Genomic DNA, 22,671 nt, shown 5'->3' with positions numbered 1-22,671 from the left:
ATAATAAAGATTTTTACAAATTTCAAATAACTAAAACTTTGTCTTCTTGATTGGTACTTTCATATATACATACATTCTATTGGGAAGTAAGTTTGTAATTATAATAAACACTTAATAATTCTCATTTGTCGATGAGATACATCTCCATTAGTTTGTTATATTTATTTTTACTTTTGTTAAAAGTCTCATTTGATGTAAGCTTTTATACAAGATACCTACGTTTATGTCTGATAATAAGATTAAAAGATATCAATATGACAGCAAGTTGCTACCACTTATTAACATATTCCAGTTCATTTGTATTGGATACAATTCAGTCAACTGGTAATAATATATAAAATATTATTGCTGAAACATATAAAATATCGAATTAATTAGCTTGTTTGAGTGATTAAAATAACAAACAAAATGGAATTAATTGGCACATCATACACTGTTTTGTTCTTTTGTTTCTATTATATTTACTTTTCCAACACCAGCACTTTTTTGACAAAATACCAAAAGTTCAAACATTTCAGAACTTCTGATTATACAAATCAAACGAAGAGAGACAGAATGTCACACACATGGCAAAATACAAAATCAGATCGACACTCTGATACATGAACAAAATTCAAAATACAAAACACAAAACACAGATTAACAATCTAATCAATCATAAAAGAAGCAGAAATGTACAAAGCACAAGCAGTATTAGAGCACAAGTAGGTCACCAACTGCTCAGTACCCCATATCAAAATGATTATTATATGTAGGCTTATTACCATAAAATCTAAAAACCAGTCTTATTTTAAGTTAGTCTTAAAATTTGTTTTTTTTTTTTTTGTTATGTAAAGCTATTATGTTTTGGAAAACTTGTCACTTTTAACCTTGTAGCATGTTGGTAGGTCACAAAAAGTTCTTGATTGCACTTGATGGTGTTTTTTGGAACACTAAAAACCGCACTTGATAGCGTTTTTGGAACACTGAAAACTCATATTATTAGCACCAAACCAATGCCCACACTTGGAACCCTCTACCACTTTGTAATAGAAGCCATGCAAGAATATACATCACCACCGAAAGGAAGGTGACTTTTGAAGCAGCTGCATGTCATACATGAGGGGAGTAAAATGTCAACAGGGCTGTGGATTGAATACAGTCATGAAGGGATGAAATGTAAACATTATGGATTTATGGGAAGGGCTATATGTCTGAGTTGTGGCTATTTGATTGCTTATTAATGAATAGGGTTATATGCAAGAAATAACAATGTACTTTAATTGATTTATTATTGTAGCATCCTAATTTTATTAATTAATAATGTTACAACATTGTACCTATCTACCCGATTATAGAAATTTCATCCAAATACAAAGAAATTCCCACTCCTGAATTTGGATAAAATTTTCAAAGTATAAGTAATAGTAAGAAGAAAAAATGCAATGCAACGTTATAGATAGTTATATTTTTCAAGGTACAAAGATATGAAAGTTGGATGTTATAAAACTCGAATAAATGAAAGTACATTGCCCAAATTAAGAAGGCCGGTTAATAGAAGTATGTCACAAAGAAATTGTACATATTTCCTTAAAGGGAAGAATGAATAAATAAATAAAATTGAAGATAATAATAAGGTATTAGAAGAAACTCAAGAAACAAATGTGATGTAAGCCAAAGTTTGACCATTGTCCACTAGCCTTTTGGGTACCAAATTTTTTAAGTCACAACATGCACAAAAATGAGAGGTTTTTACCTATACATCAAGAATCCATTTTCACAAGAAGAAAAATTAAAGTAAACTTCAGAAACCTCTGTGTCCAAGCTTGTTTCAAACCACATAAGTGTTTGTTAGTCTGATAGATCACCAATCTTGTGCAGCACAAGCAACAACACCCTATAACTTCTTTTGTGTAAACCATCAACGTTTCACCTTTCAGTTCCTCTTATGCTTTCATTTGAAGATCGATTGCACCCCACGAACTGTCGATCTTTATTGCTGGGCTGTAATTGTGGAAGTGTGAGAAAACTAGACTTGAACTCAATTAATAAGAAATGAGTGCAAATCAAATATTGTCAAAATAAAGTTGGACAAACAGGCACCTATAAAAAATAAAATTTATGATTATAACATCTTCACCAATATATGGAATCATAATTAGGAGGTGTCAAAATCTACATTTTTATGAAAAGTCTATTAGCATTAATCTTGGGTCAAATGGATCACTAATTAAACAACCATAGTAGCTATCAGGCAAGGCATTATCAAGCTGATTCATGTTTACACATACTCGTATAATGCTGGCTGTTTGTATTTCTCAAATTATCAGCTTTAACAAATAATGATAATTCTACAACCACCGTAGTTAGAATTTATTACTTTTTAATTACAAAGTATTTGACTTGTTATTTGGTAACTATTTTGATTCATTTTGCAATCTGCTGTGATTCATCCATGTTGGCAATCCTAACCATTTTCTTTGTTCACAACCAGTTATTCAGACACAAACTGAATTTTTTATGAAATACATCCTTGTATTGAGATAATATTTATAAAATATTTGTTTAGATGAGCATACTCAGTTATTTTAATGAAACTAAAAAGAAGTCAAAGGAATAGAGTGGGGCATACCTTCATATTGAATTTGGAATTACCCGTGTATGTTGAAGCAGGGGAGAGGGGAGATGAGGGGCCAGTAGGAGCCTCTTCTGCTACAACTTTTTTTCAGATTCGGGCAAAGAAATATCCTCAAACACAAAAGTGAGGGTAACAACTTTTCTGGTAGATCTTTCGTCTTTGGGCATTTGGATATGGAGAGATGCTGGAGGGAGGTGAGGTGTTGGAGTCCCATTGAAATTGATTCTAATTTTTCAAATCCAATTATGCCAAGAGTAGTAAGAGATGAAGGAAGAAGGTGGGACAATTGACTAAAATTACTCACATCTTCCGATGGTATGCTCCTTAAATGTAGTTCAACAAGTGAGTTTGGAAAATTCTGTGGACCCCACTCTGAGATAGGCTTCTTCAACCCTCCTATATTAAGGAAACACAATTTCGGAGGCCAAAGACCACAAGGAAAGGAAGCATCCATACTTGGACAATTTACTATCGTCAGACGTTCTAAAACATTGTGATTTGGCAACTCATCATAAGGAAATGACTCCATATGTGGACAATCTTCTATTTTCAATTTGGTGAGGTGAATGAAGTAACTTAACCTCACAAATTCAAGCATCCAGATGGTTGAGTTGATGAGCACCCTAGTCTTCTGGCCTCCTTTCAAGTCCTTTTCCCATAGTTTCTTACAATGTACAATGGAAAGTGACTTGAGGTTCAGTCGTCCTTCGGTTGGGAAGAAGACAGATGTAATTGAATCACAACCATGAAGTTTCAGTGACTCAATGCTATTTGGACAACTAACATTCTCCAAGCTATGGCAATACCATACCTCCAACCTCCTAAGAGAAGTTAGGTTGCTCGCACAATTCTCATCATCTTTCTCTCCTAAACTCACCAAATTTGAACAAAAATGTACATCCAAAATCCTTAAATTAACAAGAACCTTACTTGCCTCTGTGTCTGATTCCCACAGGCATCTTATCTCCTTACACTCCTCGATGGTTACTTCCTCAACTGCACCAAGATACTTTAAAACACCTCCCAACAGCTGATGATTAACTCTTGAAATATCAGTTACATTCAAAATAGTAACTGATGAAGCTACAGTAAGCACACTAAATTTATTCTAAATAATCTTTGAGACATATTCTAAAACTTGGTTAAGATTATTTATTCTAAATAATCTTTTGTCGAAAAGTCGTTTTCGACCCCTATTACCTCTAAATTGACTAGCCCGGATCTACGGACGTTACATATTAAGTTTCACATACTTTTTAAATGCAATAATAAATGCATATTAATTTCCTTAATGTACTTTCCTTTTAATTTCAAAATTACTAAATTAAAGGTTCATTAATTTCCTTTATTTATTTATCTAAATTATTTGTTTAAATTTAGAGAAAAAAAAAACCTTTAATTTTTATAATTCAATATTTTTTTCATTTTTCTTACAAATTCAAACTTCTCAAATGCTTAGAATTTTATATTTAGTTTTTTTCTTTTAAATAAACTTATGTAATACATGGGTCTCTTACCTAGTATGGAATAAAGGGCCTAAGTAAGGGGTAGTTGTGAATAATAATTGATAACATTATTAAGTGTACCCGGTGTAATCAGTCCCACCAATGAGCATTAGCCTCGTGAGCAATTCCAAATCACTCCTGTTTCATAAATGAAATTTCAATTCTACTATTTTATTTTTTTTAAAAGTACTTAACTTGTTAATCATTTTGTTCTAATATTTTCCATGTTCATAAGTAAATGATATTTCTTAATAAAAGAACTTCCTGATATTGAGACACATATTTAATATTTATGATAAAAATACTTTATGCTAAGAAAGTTTCTACTCTCTATGTGTATATAAATCAATAGAAGTCAAAGACAGAGGGAAGGACTAACCTTTTTTGTATTATCATGTTTGGGAAGTGAGGTGTTGGGAGTCCCACTGAAAGTGATTTCAATTTCTCAATTAAAGTGGTCTGCCAAATTTCAGAAAGCAAGATGATATAATCATTATCATTATATACTTACAAATGAAGCATTTTTCTTTTCACCACATTCATTTAAAACTCTCATTCATTTTTCCTTTCACCACATTCATTTGAAACTCCTATGACTTTTCAATTTCTTTCTAATAATGATTATAAGTTGGTTAATAATGTTAAATAAATATAAAACCTAAAGTGTAATCATATATAAACTAAATTTCAATATTAAAAGAATATATTTTCTTCTACTTATAAAGTTATGTTTTTAACTTTTAATATATTACACTTAATTTGTTATGTTTAATATGTTGTTGTATGTAAACCACTATCATTTTAAAGCTACAGTTTTTGAACAATTTGTATAAAATACTTAAATTATTAATTTAAATATAACTTTATAGGATCAACTTAAATATAAATTTTAGTTCAACTTAAACAACCAAAAGAATATTTTGTAAATAGTTAAAAATGATAAATTGTAGTGTCTTTCTAATAATGATTATAAGTTGGTTAATAATGTTAAATAATTATCAAACCTAAAGTGTAATCATAAATAAACTAAATTTCAATATTAAAATAATATTTTACTTCTACTTATAAAATTATGTCTTTAACTTTTAACATATTATACTTAATTTATTAGATTTAATATGTTGCTGTATATAAACCATTATAAGTTTAAAACTACAACTTTTGAACTGTTTGGACAAAATACTTAAATTGTTAATTTAAATATAACATTACAATGTCAACTTCAATATAAATTTCGGTTCCACTTAAAAAACCCAAAGAATATTTTGCGAATAGTTAAAAGTGATAAATTGTAGTGCTAAATGCAAAAACTAAATTGTAATATCAATTTAACAAAAATATTTCCTAAAGATATTTTTATAATCGTTAAAAGTTTTCAAATAAGTAGCTTAAAATAACGTACAATAACAATAGTTAAAAATAACTCTATATAAATGATTATATTGTTACCTATAAAATCAAAAAACATTGTTTGATGTTTTAAATAATTATAATGATAGAAATTAAAACATTAAGCAAATAAATTTTAAAAAATTAATTAAAAATAACAACTATAAATAACATTAAACCATATATTGTATTTAGTTTTATTCATGAGTAATCTACAGGTAAAAGTCATTCAAAAGATTGAGATTATGCAGTTTTAATAGATGTATATATTATCATATAATTCAAAATAATCAATATATTATATCAACTTAGTATACAAATTATTATATCAAATTTAACAACAAAATTATTGTTATATTAAAAAAAAACCATATATTTATGAAGATTCCAGCTATATAAATGTTTATGCGCAACGCGCGGGCATTCGACTAGTATACTTATAAAGGAAGCATTTTTCCTTTCACCACATTCATTTGAAACTCCTATTCATTTTTCCTTTCACCACATTCATTTGAAACTCCCATGATTTTTCAATTTCTTTCCCATAATGATTATAAGTTGGTTAATAAGGTTAAATAAATATAAAACCTAAAGTGTAATCATATATAAACTAAATTTCAATATTAATAAAATATATTTTCTTCTACTTATAAAGTTATGTTTTTAACTTTTAACATATTATACTTAATTTATTAGGTCTAATATGTTGTTGTATGTAAACCATTATCATTTTAAAGCTACAACTTTTGAACAATTTGTATAAAATACTTAAATTGTTAATTTAAATATAACCTTACAGGATCAACTTAAATATAAATTTTAGTTCAACTTAAACAACCTAAAGAATATTTTGTAAATAGTTAAAAGTGATAAATTATAGTGTCTTTCTGATAATGATTACAAGTTTGTTAATAAGGTTAAATAAGTATCAAACCTAAAGTGTAATCATAAATAAGCTAAATTTCAATATTAAAATAAAATTTTTTATTGCTACTTATAAAGTTATGTCTTTAACTTTTAACATATTATACTTAATTTATTAGATTTAATATATTGTTATATGTAAACCATTATCAGCTATAACTTTTGAACAGTTTGGACAAAATACTTAAATTGTTAATTTAAATATAACATTATATAGTCAACTTCAATATAAATTCCAGTTCCATTAAAAACCCAAAGAAAATTTTGCGAATAATTAAAAGTGATAAATTGTAGTGCTAAATGCAAAAACTAAATTATAATATTAGTTTAACTAAAATATTTCTTAAAAATATTTTTATAATCGTTAACAGTTTTCAAATAAGTAGCTTAAAATAACTTACAATAACAATAACTAAAAATAACTTTATATAAATGATTATATTGTAACATTTAAAATATAAAAAAATTGATTTTTTAAATAATTACAATGATAGAATTTAAAATGTTAAGCAAATAAATTTTAAAAAATTAATTAACAATAACAACAGCTATAAATAACATTAAACCATATATTATATTTAATTTTATTCTTTAGTAACCCGTGAGTAGAGGTCATTCAAAAGATTGAGATTATGCAGTTTTAATAGATGTATATATTATCATATAATTCAAAATAATCAATATATTATATCAACTTAGTATACAAATTATTATATCAAATTTAACAATAACATTAGTGTTATATTTAAAAAAACATATATTTGGAAAAATTTCAGCTATATAGATGCTTCTGTGCAACGCGCGGGCATTCGCCTAGTAAGGTTATAAAACTGCCTGTCCATGTTTACAACCATATATTGACACACAAACATTTTTTTTACTATTATATACATGCTTATGTTGATATAATACCTGCATTTTGTTGATTGAATGAAAGAAGAATCAATTATTATATATTATAATACAATTAATCAACTGCAAAGGACCGGAGGAACTTACGTTCAGATTAGGTTTGTAATTCCTTTTAATATGTCAATGTAGGGGATATGTGATATGAGGGGCAAGTAGGAGCCGCTTTTACTACTCCTTTCTTTCAGATTTGGTGTAGCACCTGGTTCCTGGTACGTAAATTTCTTTTGAATATTTTCATTTTAAGCCTTGGACTCGGCGAGTTGTAGGTCCGACTCGCCGAGTAGGGACGGGACTCGGGACACGTTTAAGTTGGCGACTCGGCGAGTCTGTATCCTAGACTCGGCGAGTCACCGTTGTTGGATGAAACCCTAAGTTTCAGGGGTTTGCACCCTATTTAAACACTCATTTGCGCCCCAACTCCATCCCCTTCACCCTCAGAAGCTCTCCATACGTTCTAACCCTTGTTCTTGTGAGTTTGAGGCATTTTTAGTGTGTTTTCTTGAAGATTTTGAGAAGGAAGAGGAGTGGATCAAGAGGAAGGGAAGGAAGCCAAGCGTCTTCGTGTTCTCTCAGTGATTTCTTTGAGGTATAACTCGTTTTCCCCCTGTTTCTATGCTTATTACTCCATTGAAGTCCTTCTTGAGCCCTTCCCCAAGCTTGTATGTGCAATATAATTCGTAATAAGCTGATTGACCTCTAGATCTAGACATGGTTGAGCTCCAGGATCTCAGATCTACTGTCTTTTTGGAACCATATTGCACACAAGCCATAGATCTACCCTTTTTGGTGCACTTTGAGACTTAGAACCTTTATTGGTGATGATCTACACGTAAAGTTGGAAACTTTACGTGTAAACCAGGCCCTAGGAGCCCAGATCTGTGAATGGCATGGACTGGATTCGAGCAAAATCGCGTATATGGCTTTTGCATGAAGCAGACTCGGCGAGTCGCTCATCTAACTCGGCGAGTCTGGTCGCGAGTCTCCGAGTTTGTCCCCTTTTCGTGGTGTCGAGTTGAGTAGTGAGTCCTGGGTGGACTCGGTGAGTTGGAAGCCGAAGAACTCGGCGAGTCCATGCCCAGACTCGGCGAGTTCAAGGCAATCTTCTTAGATCAAGAACAGACTCGGCGAGTTGTTCATACAACTCGGTGAGTCACAGCATAAGTGTTCATCGGATGAATATGAACTCGGCGAGTTGTTCATACAACTCGGCGAGTAGGATGAAGGACTTGGTCATCAGTTTGGAAGGAGAACTCGTCGAGTTAACGCCTAACTCGACGAGTAGAGACAGGATCCAGGACAGTCGATTGGATAGGGACTCGGCGAGTTGGCGAGCCAACTCGGCGAGTCGGGTCAATTGAAAGTTGACTCTGACTTTGACTTATGACATGATCAGGGGTAAAATGGTCATTTTACCCAAAGGTCAGTTAGCAGTGATTGATTGAGTAAGTTGTGGGAATTATAGCCGGAGGATTTTCGGAGCAGCAGCAGCAGTACACAGTCAGCTCCCAATCAGATTAGCAGCTACTTCGAGGTGAGTTACCTTCCAGTAGCGGTGGGTCTACGGCCACAATGTCGGCCCACCAGTAGGAGTTGTATGTGGATGATTGTCTCCGTGATATTCATCTAGGGTTACTACTACTTGTGCTATGTTTATGTGCTAGTATGATATGATGCTATATGTTAGTGGCATTAGGGGAGATAGTCCCCAAGATGTCCGGTCGATAGGGCCGAAGGGGTAGTTATACCCAGCCATGCTAGATAGATTCTGATATTGTGGTACATGTTACGTGGTAGTAGTAGAGGGGAGAAGTAGTCTCCAGTACCCGGTCGAGAGGACCGAAGGGGAGGCCAGCACCCAGATATGCTAGGCAGTATCCGGTCGAGAGGACCGAAGGGGAGGCCAGCACCCAGGTATGCTAGGCAATATCCGGTCGAGAGGACCGAAGGGGTAGGTCGGGCACCCAGATATGTCTGACGATATATGTATGTTATGTGATTATTATGGTATGTGGTACAGTGGGGGGAACTCACTAAGCTTTGTGCTTACGTTTTTCAGTTGTTGTTTCAGGTACCTCTTCAGTCAAGGGGAAGGAGCAGGCGCGGTAGCGGCTCATCACACACACTTATTGATTCCGCAGTTATGAGATTATTCTGGGATTGATACTCTGATATTTTGGTTGTTTATATGTTGTGGATTTCAAATTTGGTTTTCGTTGTGGAATGGTTTAATTAAACAATGTTTTAATTATTAATGTTTTCTAAAGTAATGTTTTAAAAACGAAATTTTTGGACGTGAAAATTGGGTCGTTACATTTGGGCATCCCCTAATTTTCAAACTCAAAAGTAGAGGAAACAACTTGTCTGGTAGATCTATCGTCTCTAGGCACTTGTAAATAACAAGATGCTGGAGGGAGGTGAGGTGTTGGAGTCCCATTGAAACTGATTCAAGTTTCTCAAATCCATATATTTCAAGAGAAGTAATAGATGAAGGAAAATGGGACAACTGACTGAAATTACTCACATTTTCCGACTGTCCGCCATGTAAACTTAGGACAACAAGTGAGGTTGGAAAAGTCTGTGGGTCCCACTTTGAAATGGGCGTCTTCAACCCCCCTATTTTAAGGCGACACAATGTTGGAGGCCAAAGCCCACCAGAAAAGGATGCATCCATACTGTCACAATTTACTATTGACAGATGTGTTAACACATTGAGTTTTGGCAACTCGTGGTTAGGAAATGACTCCATATTTGGACAATTGTTTATAAACAGATCCGTAAGGTGATTGAAGGAACTTAATTATGTCATCGATTTCAGATTTGGCCAATCAAATATACGTACAGATTGAAGCATGAGTATGTTTGAGTTGATCAGAGGCTTCTCTCGTCCTCCTACCAACTCTTTTTCTTGTAATTTATTACAATTCCAAATGGAAAGTGACTTGAGGCTATTTGTACAGCTACAATGCTCCAAGCTCTCACAATTCCATACCTCCAAGGTTGTAAGAGATGTTAGGTTGCTCCCACAATTATCCTCTTCCTTCTCTCCTAAACTCACCAAATTTGAACAATAATCTACTTTCAACTCCCTTAAATTCACAAGAACCTTACTTGCCTCTGCTTCTGAATCCCACAGGTATCCACTCTTCAATGCTAAATTCTTCAACTGTCCCAAGATACTCTATAACACCTCCCCACACATGATCATTAAGTCCTGAAATACAACTTATATTGTAACGACCCGTTCCCGGTATGTTAATTCATTGGTAATTGTTGTAAGTTTTGCAAGAGGGACTCGGCGAGTTCATAGCCTGACTCGCCGAGTAGGGTCGCGGGTTCCCGAGTCCTTCATTTTGGTCAGTGTCGAGTGAATCCAGTGAGTTAGAGAGTGGACTCAGCGAGTTGAGGGTAGACTCAGTGATGGAGGGACTCGGCGAGTTGTTCATACAACTCGGCGAGTCCAAGGCAATCTTCTTAGGATCATGAACAACTCGTCGAGTTTGTTCATACGGCTCGGCGAGTCGGATGAAGATTGTCTGAGTTCTTGGATCAAGAGGGTACTCGTCGAGTCGATGCCACACTCGACGAGTAGCAGCGTATAGAACTGAGAAGTAAGAGTAGGACTCGGCGAGTTGGGTGGCCCAACTCGGCGAGTCAGCCCAAAGAGAGTTGACTTTGACCAAGGGTAAAAGAGTCATTTTACCCCAAGTGCAGTGTTTAGTGTTTGATTGAGTGTGCTTATGGACTTGTAGCCGAGGAGATTCAGGAGCAGCAACCGTTAGTTTCCCGAGCCACACACTCAGCAGCCAGCTTACGAGGTGAGTTTCCTTCAAGTAGGGACGGGTCTAAGGCCACAATGCCGGCCCGTCCAGTTAGTAGTAGTTTCCGGACTTCGGTCCGATGTAGCAGCTAGTATGTTTGATGCCTTCGTGGCTCAGACAGGATTTATGTGCTATGTTTTATGTGTTACGTGTTATGTGTTTCCGAGCTACGGCTCGATGCAGTATGCAGTATATGTGTTCATGCTAGTTGATATGCTATGATATGTTCAGTCAGCTAGTTCCGGACTCCGGTCCGATGCAGGGGACAAGGTCCCAGTTAGTTCCGGACTTCGGTCCGATGCAGTTAATTCCGGACTTCGGTCCGATGCAGTTAGTTCCGGACTTCGGTCCGATGCAGGGGACAAGGTCCCAGTTAGTTCCGGACTTCGGTCTGATGCAGGGGACAAGGTCCCAGTTAGTTCCGGACTTTGGTCCGATGCAGGGGACAAGGTCCCAGTCAGTTCCGGGCTTCGGTCCGATGCAGTTTCCGGGCTTCGGCCCGATGCAGTGGGCAAGGCCCAATATGTGTTATATGTTATTGTATGGTATGTGGTATTTTGGGGGAGCTCACTAAGCTTCGTGCTTACAGTTTCAGTTTTGGTTTCAGGTACTTCCGCAAGCAAAGGGAAGAGCTCGGGGTGACAGCATCGCACACACCACAGCTTAGCTTTTATCCTGGGGATGGTTTTAGTTGTTTTGGATTTGATGTAGTATGATACAGTTTTCCGCACAGTATTTTATTATGATTGGGATACATCGCGTATGTTTTTATGTTATGATACTCATATTATGGTTTTGATTATATTGAAAAATGAATTTTTTTGGGTCGTATTTTTGGGTCGTTTCATATATACAACGTAGTGACTGATACATGAACCAGATTTCCTAACACTTCATGATTGCACCCACTTATCCTTAGAACCCTCAGTGAAGGTAATGCTTTAACTGAGACACTTACCAAATTAGGACAACATTCAATACGAAGCTCTTTAAGGCATGGAAATGCCGTATCAACAACCCCACTATTACTAGTTGACCATGCCTCCCACCCTTTCATATCTCGAAAGGTTAGATTTCTAAGTGAAGGGAATGGAAGACCAGTAGTCCCAAGAAACTCCAAAGCAACAACTTTCACCTCATCCATGCCTTCAATAACCAACTCCTTAAGTGACGGTAGCTACCCAAGTAGCGGTAGAGATGTACACTTTTTACAACCAGTTAACGTCACTTTAGCCAACTAATGAAATGAGGGATCCCCAACCCAATTTGGAAACTAGGGGTGTGCAAAAAAACCGCAAAATCGAGCCGAACCGACCAATCCAAAACCGGATATATATATATATATATATATATATATATATATATATATATATATATATATATATATATATATGAACAAATCACATAAACAACCAATCATATAGACACTATTCTAGTCCACACATATAACTATACTCCATCAATTCTTATATCTTATCATGCATGACTATATATAGCGTAACACATGATATAATGATATAACTCAACTGGACAAGTACTCCGACGACTATCAGCTATCCAAATGGCGTCCAACGAGCAGGTAACGCGTCTAACAAGTATTAACCTATAATACTATAATTTATTAATATTTATGACATTCTAGTAATAAAAGTTATATCTTTCATTAATCCCAATGAATACGTGAAGCTCTATCAAATAAGGAATAACCAGGTAAGAGCATATCGGAGGTAGGATCTGTTTGGTATATAGAGTATACTGTTTGGAAAATCCACTTTAAACACCTCATTAGATCTTGCCTAAACATCACTCCCGTAAGTAGATCAATTAGTATTATGATTAGAGTCACTAATAAATCTTATTTATAGGTTCATAATAACGATAATGAACATAAAATATAAGTTACACTTAAAGAACAGTAAGTGCAGCTTAACTTACAGAAAATTCTAGCAAAATTTCGGAAAGTCGTTGGCAGAACTTTGACTCTAAATACTCCTTTTTGTTGGGCTCTCTGAAGCCTCAGCGCTTCGCTATAATGCTCACAAACTCAGAAATATTAGGCTCGGGGTCAAAAAAGAGTTTTCAGAGAGAATTGGAAGATTTTGTGTGAGAAATAATCCAAATTCGGTACGTATTTATAGACCGGTACAGGGGCACGCCGCGTTCTATGACCATGGGCGCGTCATGCTTCATCGACGTGTCCAGATCCGAATGGTACCACGTGTCGTACTTTGGCTAGTCCATGTCACTTGGTCGATTGTCGCCTTCATCCTTGCCATGGGTCAACTCGTGGTGGAACCACGTCATCATCAAGACTTGGTCTCCATCCCTGCTACGTGGCGCCCTCCGGGTGGTTTCACGTCATCATTTTTCGTGGGTATTTTTTGCTACTTTTAAAAAAATCATAAATTCCGCATACAAGCTCCGTTTTCGACGTTCTTTATATCCTTGATTTCGTATCTACGAGTACTACAACTTTCATTTAGACTTCATCGGCTAATTCACATTCTATTTTAAATTTACAGTTTATGAGAATTACACTGACAAAAGATCTTGTGAAACTCATAACTACTTCATATGAGTTTTGTTGTCGACGTTCTCTATATCTACAAATTCTTATTTACGATTACTTCTATTCTTCTTTACATTGTTTTGGCTAACAATTGGCCGATTTTTATTTCAAATTCTATGTCGCATACTGTTGTATTGTGTTGACGCGAAACTTCGAAAAATCATAACTTACTCATACGAAGTCAGGTTTAGGCGTTCTTTGGGAGAATTTCGTATATGCCCTTATTAAACATCAAAATATCATGTTTGCCCAATCAATTTTTTAAATATCATATTTATCCTTAGTAAAATTTTAAAATATCAAATTTGTCCAAATCCTTATTTTTATCCTTTTTTAACATATTTTATAATTATTTTAAATCCTTTTTTTATCAATTGACTATTTTACCCTTCTTTTTATTTTCTATTGAATTTATCAATTTTTGATTCATTATCCTCTTCGTTCTTATTTAGTTGAAGATTCGTGGAGAATTTGACATCGATGCTTGTTACCATTTTGAATATCGCAGGTAATGTATCATGTATGTTGGTTCATGTTCATAATACAAGTTTCTAGTAGTAGCTCTAAACTCATTGCCATACGGTATACATCACTATCTAATGCTATATATGTAAGCAATTCTATTATACCTTTATTTAGTTTCTTCAAATTTATTGTGTTTTCTTTTTTATCGTAAAGTTGGAGTTTGTTTTTATCTCAAAATACAGTAAGTAAAACATGCTACGAAGCTATATCTATTTTCATGTTTTTTCTCTTAAATTTCATAAATTCTTTCTAATTTTACGTGGTCGGGGGTTTTTATGATTTGGAAGAAGCTATCATGATCGTATTAGGAACCCAATTTGGCAGCTCAACTTATATTAGGAACCCAATTTGCCAGCCTCATCTTATTTGGGTTTAATTTGAAGAGGTTGCAATTCATTAAAGACTGGGGAAATTTATGGCAGATCCAATTGGGGATTTGTTGGCAATACCACCGATCTATCCAGGTAGACAAAAGGGTTTTAAGATTAAAGGGCATTATGGTCCATTCACTTTTTATTTTAATTTCAATGACATAAGAATATAAAAAATGGATTATTAAATGTTAAAAACTATTAAAAAAATAGATTTGGGCAAATCCAATATTTTAAAAAATTAAGAAGTGCAAATACGATATTTAGAGTTTAGAATAATGACTTCGTAATTTTGACTACTACATCTTTCGTTAAGAATACATCGGCTAAAATTCAATGTATCAATACTTTGAATTTCATAATTAGTCGTTTAAACTATAATGTGAAAATGGGGTGTTACAATCTTGACTTTGGATCATCTTCTAATACTCTTATATAATTGTGCAAAGATTATTAAAACACTAAGTTGAGTTTTAAAATATCTTAGGGTTATTTTGGTCATTTTGAGTAATTATTGTATACATAATTATGTGGAGATTATGAGGCTTTTAAGCATTTAAATTGGGTAAAATAACATCCTAAGCTATTGAAGTGAGTACATACCTCATGGGTTTTGATACATAAAATAGAGTGTTTTTCATAAAAACCGACAACGAAAGCATTTAAAAATAACTAGTTTATTTTAGACCATTTTAAAAACAAAACCATCAAGGATCCTTTTACATAGGTTAGAATGATATAAACACAACCATATGGTGTTTTAGAAAGACAACATTTAGAGACTTTGAACCCACTTGATATTGGGGTGTTCAATGAGCTTGAACTTCTCTACAAGTATTCCACCACCAAGAGTATGGTATTTTTGAATGCTAGTTCCTTCTTGTATATTGAGTTTCTTAAGCCTTTAAGTGCTTAACAAAATAAGCACTAAAAGAGAAACACAAAGGAGCACCAAACCACGACTAGCTTCAAAAGAAAGACAAGAGGAAGGAGTATGGTGTCTACATTTTTAGAGAATTCCCAAGGCCAAAAGAACTAGTAACTTTCATGCATAAGACTCTTTTATGCATCCCTATGCAAGTAAGGTCGAACCCTATATTATATTATAAAGTAATATAAAGCAAAAGGAGCATGAGGGACAAAAGAAGGGAGGTTGACAAGCAACCTCCCATGCATTGGAAACCTACGACCATATGGGAAAAGAAGAGATAAAATTGTCTTGTTAGTTTCTTTAACGAATAAACCTAACTAGCTAGTAAGTTGATGGTTAACCAAAGTGTCCAAAACATTTGTACATGACTTATTAATTATACCATATGATATAATAACTAGTTTCTTCTGTCTTTTATTGTTATTTTCATAAAACAATAATCATTCTCTAATTAAATACAAGACTTGAATTTATTTATTAATAATTAAATACTTAATAAATATTCAATAAGTACCAACCTGATTAAGATGTAACCCTATAAGATCATATGTTATTAGTAACATCATTCAATAATGATTTTTGAACATATAAATCAAATAGTACCTAGAGTACATGCCCCTACTAGATAATTTTAAAGTACTACCTATATTTATGACTTGAATGCTATGTGGCCTTATGACACGTGTACATTCATGAAAATACATTTTGGGACATAAATTGGTTTTGGAAAATGTTGTATGGTTTAGAAAGGTGAATTTGGAGCATCCTTACTTGTGCATTGCATGTAGGGTGGGTTATGAGAGTCCCTATGACTTATTATACGTAGAGTGTGAAATTACCTCATGAAGGATCCAGTATCCTGGTTTATAAAAGAAACATTACTTCTTATGGAAGTGTAGTGCTTCAGGATATGATTTGCTACCCCATTCCATGGAAGACATGTTTAAGGCCATGTGTCTATCCTAAACCATACTTATTGAGGATAGCGGGTAGCCATCGGCAATGGTCGTAAGCAGGTAACTTATCTGGTATTTGCCCGACCATTAGACCTTTAGTGCAAAGTGACTATATTGAGAGTAGTAAACGGGGTTGGTTTAGTTGCATATGCATATGCATTGATTTTTATTTTATACTTTTACTCTATATGTTATAACTGCTACACTAAAATGTTTGAAAAATGGTTATTATGCAATGAAATATTTTAGAAATGTTTACAAACGATTTTTGGAATCTAGCTTAGGAATTGGGTATCAGAATTCCCATTTCATTCCTTAGACTTCGGTATTACTAGTTAGGCTTTTTAATCCTAACCCATTATTTTGACATATACTTGCATACTACAGGTTGAAAACTTCTAGCTTACTTTTGGATATTTTGAAGGCCATATATGTATGGTTCATTTGAACTTTGTTATGCTATTATAATTAAAACCATCATATAATTAAACTTTGATTTCTAATCCAGTTTTACTCATTTGAACTTTAAAACATTTTTTTAAATTACTAAATTCTATCGGCTCATACGAGAGGTGTTTTGGTATTAGAGCATACGTTTAAGTGAATTAAATATTAGGATTAATGCTTAGATTTAAATTAAATATAAAAAATAAATAAATAACATAACATAATTATTGTTCACGTAATGCGACTTGTTAATAGAAATAATAACATAATGAACAGAATAGAATGAATCACTAAAAGATTCCATTCATTTCCCAATTCCATCCTACCAAACACTACACAAGAAATTCTTTCATCTACTATTTACATTCACAATGCAAGAAGATCTTGCACCATATACTAGACCACAAAATAAAAATAAGAAACAAACAAACCCTACTTGTTTCAATCTTCTTCCCTAACTTCTTGTTTCCTAGTTTCCATGTCTATCTGTCTGCCTGTCTATCTGTCTGTCTACGCTACCTAAAGTTAGCATATACAATTCCACTAAACACGAAAACAAGAAACCCTTTAAACCAACTGTACGAGGATTCAGTCAAGAAAAACATTCATCCTTCCTCATCATAATCTTCTTCATCTTCATCTACTCCACTATTCAAGTTAGCAAGCTGGACCGGATCAATCGCCATTTTCTCCACTTCCGCCAACGACCACCCCGGATATTCCGGTTCCGGTGGCGGGCCAGCCGGAATTGGGTCCGCCGGAATAACAGGTGTCGGGGATACCACCGGAGTGTCGCCGTTCTCGTCTAAGTCTAAGTTGAGGTCAAAGTTCCTAACTTTGACTGTGTATTCGGTTTTTACAATTCCTGTGATGTGATTTCGTTTGGAATCGGTGTCTTCAATGGAATCAGGGATTGGTTTTTGTTTATTGGCGGAATCGGAATCGTGTTCGTGACTAGATGCTGCTGCTGCTAAATGTGATTCTCTTTCTGCCCGACTGATTCTGCCCCGGCCTCTGCCCCTGCCCCTGCCCCTTCCTCGACTACTGCCATTTGCATGGAGAGGATCTATCTGTGATTATATGAAAAAGATTCATCAGTTCAAGAATATTATAAAAAAAATGTTATAATGAAAAGAAATTATATACTAAGGATGATAAGACTAACTTTCAAGACATGGTTAATCTAAAGAGCTTATTTTTATAGAAATAATTTGGAGAAATCGATAAATACGTCATTGTGCTTTCATACTTTTTCAATTGGCGATATACAAAAAAGCACTTGTAATTTCTTAATTTTATTGATTTTGCCAGTTGAGTAGTTGACTATTTCCTGTAGTGATTGAACTATTTTACTCTTTTGACCATTTGAAAAAAAAAAACATTTTTCCAGGTTATTTGGTTTTGATAAAATGGGAAAAATAGTAAAAAGCACAACGTACTATTATCATTTTATCAATTTACCCACTGGATTATTATTTTCTATCGATTTTGTCATTAAACTAGAATTATAAAATTTATAAAAAAACAATAGTTAAATAGCTATATCAAAAAAAATGGGGAAAGTATGTTTGCGTGTTTCAATTTTTTACCCTAATATCAAAACCAGATAACCTGTAAAAATGTGTTTTTACAAACAGTCAAAAAAGAACAGTTTAATCACTGCAGAAAATAGTCAAGTGGACATAACTATAAAATGATGAAAGTATGTTTGTCTTTTTCATTTTTAAATTGCATCTCTTGAATCTATATACTTTCAGAATCAGTTCAATTACATAATTCTCAACTACTAACTAAATTTTATGGTAGAATGATTTTCATTTAACTTCCCCATTTCAGCAAGGATAATTTTGTCTTTTTGTATAAAATCTTTCAAAATCACACAAACTCGATTGCATTTCTTAAATTTATTTACCAATTTACCAAAATTGGATGAAAGAATCTTACCGGTTTATCCCTTTTTGAGTCTTCATCGCCATCATTATGATCATCATCAGCAACTTTCCTGCATAAACCAAATTATCAAAGTCAAATCAACATAAGACAAACATAAACTTTCGTTCTAGAAATTATAAATTTTGTTGTGTAAATTGTAAAATTTATACAAACCTTCGTTTAGTTGCAGATCTTTCATCTCCTGCAGCATCTGAACCACCAAGATCAGGAACCTTACCAACAATATCTCTCAAGAAGTCAAACACATTAAACCTCTGGACACATTGCTTTCTGCAAATCAAAAAAACATGAACAATAAATCAGAAGAAAATCTAAAGTGATTGCGCAAAATAGCAATTTACTTTACTTTCACAATGTACTTCATATTTTTACCCATAATAGCAATGTACTTATTCTTTTTTATCCATAACAGCAATGTGCTTAAATTTCTTCACCCTATGAATAAACATAAAAACAATATAAAACCAGAAACTTGTAAAACTCTTACAAGTTTCATGTTACATGTAAGAAATGTATCTATTATATTTAAAGAAATGTAAGTATGTTATTATTATGTGTTAAATAAAAGTACATATTACAAGTTTCAGGCTACATATTGCTATTGTTATTAAAAACATAAGTGTGTGGCTGTTATGGGTATAAAGATGTAAGTACATTGTTTTTATGGGTAAAAGGTAAAGTACATTGCCTACATTAATGAAAAGTGTAAAGAACTTTGCTATTTCCTGAAATTTTTCCTAAAATTCATGGTATGACTACTTGATTAGGATTTAGAAGATTGGATTCCTATAATGGGATTGGTGATAGTGTACTTACAAGTGCATAGAATTCAAAGTCTTTGCTCCCCTTTGAAGAGTGACTTCATATGTTCGGTCACAAAGATCTTGTAGAAATAATTCCAAAGCCTTAGCTGTGCATAAATCAAGTATAAGTGTAAAGAAATTGCCATAAAACAAATCATACTAAGTTTTATTTCGATTTATTGAAAACAAATCATATTAAGTTTGAAGTAGTGAAGCCATAAGGGAATTGTTACTTACATACTAGAAGAGGAACAGCCATAGCAATCTTCCCGACATCCTCATCTGCTTGCATTATCTTTTTAATTCGAGCCTAATTGATATAACAAGTAACAATAAAATAAGATACTTGAGGCATCTAACCAGTACTTATGAGAAATGAACATACACTAGACACGGAAATAATATAAAACAACAAATCTGTAACATATATATAAAGTTTGGAGAAGGCATGAAAATTATAGGATCAATAAGAGAACATCTACCAAATGCAAAAGAAACAATCCTTTATACAGAAGAAAACATATGAGATCAATAGGAAAACAGATATGAACAAATCACTTATTATGCATCAGTAATCTCTTGCGAATTTATGCAACAAAGTAGATATCTGACCAATTTCTGCAGTCATCTTTTTATCATCCAGTAGTATTTTACCCCGACTTTAGGTAGAATAATGTATAAATTGGTAACAAACTGAATCATGGCTGCATAAATTGGTAAGAAATCCACTTTGTTGTATATATTGATAAGTATGCTCTTTGTTTCACAAATTGACAAAAAGATGTAACGTATATTTCAAACAGCTACCACGAACTTTGCCTTCTAAATATTTGAATTAGAAGCACAAAAAGTTACTATGAAGGTTAAAGGTGTTTTATCTTCAATGGTGGAAACTGGAAAGCAAAAAACAATGGTTTTCTATCATTCGATTTCATATGTTTAAATTGCTGTTCATGGATATAATTCGGGAAGCCACTGTAGCAATGAATATCACCAAAAACCACACCACAATCAACACAATAAACGCCTAATTACTTATAGTCAAATCCTATAAACACAAAGACAAACAAAGATATGAAGTTTTGACAATAATAACAGTTCATCCTAAACGAAAACCATGTTTCAACTTTGTGCATATTTAAACAGCAACAATTCTTGTATAACAATGAAATTGTAAATAAACTATGAGCAGGAGACGTTCTCCGCAAACGAAATGGTGCACAAACACGAATTGCTCAAATTTTCGTATAAATTCACGATAATTATCAGATAACTTCTTATAAATTTATCATGCCCGAACACAGAAATGGAGGTTAGGAATTGGAGATGTTTAAGTGTAAATTCAAACGTAATTTTGTTCCAATTCAAAATCCAAACCACGAAATCGGAGTTCCAAACATATCGAACAAAAAAATAAACACGAGAAAGGGTAACAGAAATACTCACGGCAGGGAATCGCGTATCCAGCTTCTTCCTCATATCGTTGAAAGCTACGAAAAACAAATCAAATCTCCTAAAAAAACCCTAGCTAAAATTATCTACGAAAGATGAAACCCTAGAATCGTAAAATTGAACATATGGGTAATCGAAGAAAAAGGGGTATAAAAAGGTGGGAAATTTGAGAAGACTCGAATTTCTCTCGAACGTTTCTGGAACGTGAGCCCCAATCCAGTCGCAAGTCTCCTACGAAGTGTACAAAGTATTTTGGACCCGGTCTAAATCATTGCACACGTGTGTGCTTAAAATAAATAGTAAACCAAAGACAACTTTTGCAACTTAACACTTTTGCCCCCTCTTATTTAATTGAATGATATGTTTAACCCCTTTATTAATTTGTCTATAACGGTTAACGATGAGCACCTACATTGGTGATGAAACCCTTGGTGTAGTGAGTGGTGACTAAAAAAATGGTAACTCGTATAATAGACAACTCACACGTTAAATCTGTCTCAAAGCCCATAATACAAAGGTAATTTTAGAAGTGGTGTCGTCTTATGATCGCATGCATTTTTCGATCAAGTGGGTTCCAACAACATCAATGTTCTAAGACCAATCATTGATATTCAACGACATCTATATTGGAAAATCATATAATGTGTCGTTTCAACCAAATGGGACATCATATATGATGGGTTTTATAAGTTATAATTAAAATCATGTGGCGGAAAAACTTAACTCTTAAGTTCACATGTGACTTATTTGGATCTGAGTTTTCTCTATTGGTTGCTATAAACTATTGAATATCAAGAACCCTACTAGAACCCCAAAATAATCGAAATTTATAAGAGATTAGGGTTTACATACCTTTTTTATTATCGTTGTAAATAATCAATGAAATTCTTCTTGAACCAGCTCTAGAAAGCAAGCACCATAAATCTCAAGTCACTAATGGTTTGTACTCAAACCCTATCAATTAGAACACTTAATATAACATCCCAAAAATAAGACCCAAAAATTTCATTTTTAATTTAATAAAACCAATATCCCAAAAAGGTCATCATAAAATGAGTATAACAGACTCTTCCCTTTGGCATAGTGAGTTCCCCAACATACCACATACCATGCAATAATAAACACATAATAGGCCCTGCCCAAACTCGCATATCAGGCCCTGCCCACTAAGTATAAAGGGCCCCGATTAAACTCGCATATCGAGTCTTGCCCACTGAGCATAACGGGCCCCGCCCAAACTCGCATAACGGACTTCACCCAACATACAAATCATATAAGCACATACACATACAAGAGTTACACAGGCATCTAGTATCCTAACATCACTGATCATGGGTCGGCATTGGTGTCTTAGACCCGCTAAACATTGTGAGGAAAATCGCCTCACACTGCCAAATCTCACAAATAAATCTCTGGCTGTTGTTCCGCTAAAATCCTCACGCTATCAATCACAAAATAATAATCCAATCAATAATCGGATCCCGACTCACACTAAAAGT

The 22,671-nt window shown here is 33.7% G+C and overlaps 2 protein-coding genes across 2 annotated transcripts; both read right to left on the bottom strand.

The window, feature by feature from the left end:
* Window positions 1–2,630: 2,630 nt before the first annotated feature.
* LOC111911518 (putative disease resistance protein At3g14460) lies at window positions 2,631–10,093 on the bottom strand. Its single transcript, XM_023907286.2, has 4 exons — window positions 9,746–10,093; window positions 4,502–4,581; window positions 4,204–4,260; window positions 2,631–3,714 (listed from the first exon to the last, which is right to left on the bottom strand). Exons 1-4 carry the CDS (start codon window positions 10,091–10,093, stop codon window positions 2,631–2,633), a joined length of 1,569 nt encoding a protein of 522 aa, XP_023763054.1.
* Window positions 10,094–17,244: 7,151 nt separating this feature from the next.
* LOC111911541 (uncharacterized) lies at window positions 17,245–21,419 on the bottom strand. The gene is made up of 6 exons (XM_023907301.3): window positions 21,167–21,419; window positions 19,958–20,030; window positions 19,734–19,827; window positions 19,071–19,187; window positions 18,909–18,966; window positions 17,245–18,034 (listed from the first exon to the last, which is right to left on the bottom strand). The coding sequence occupies exons 1-6, from the start codon at window positions 21,197–21,199 to the stop codon at window positions 17,570–17,572; spliced, it is 840 nt and encodes a 279-aa protein (XP_023763069.1). The 5' UTR covers window positions 21,200–21,419; the 3' UTR covers window positions 17,245–17,569.
* Window positions 21,420–22,671: the final 1,252 nt, after the last annotated feature.

Source organism: Lactuca sativa, chromosome 3 (assembly GCF_002870075.4).
Source record: "Lactuca sativa cultivar Salinas chromosome 3, Lsat_Salinas_v11, whole genome shotgun sequence".
In the NCBI taxonomy this organism is placed as follows: domain Eukaryota; kingdom Viridiplantae; phylum Streptophyta; class Magnoliopsida; order Asterales; family Asteraceae; genus Lactuca; species Lactuca sativa.
This window is presented reverse-complemented; position numbering and strand designations above follow the sequence as displayed.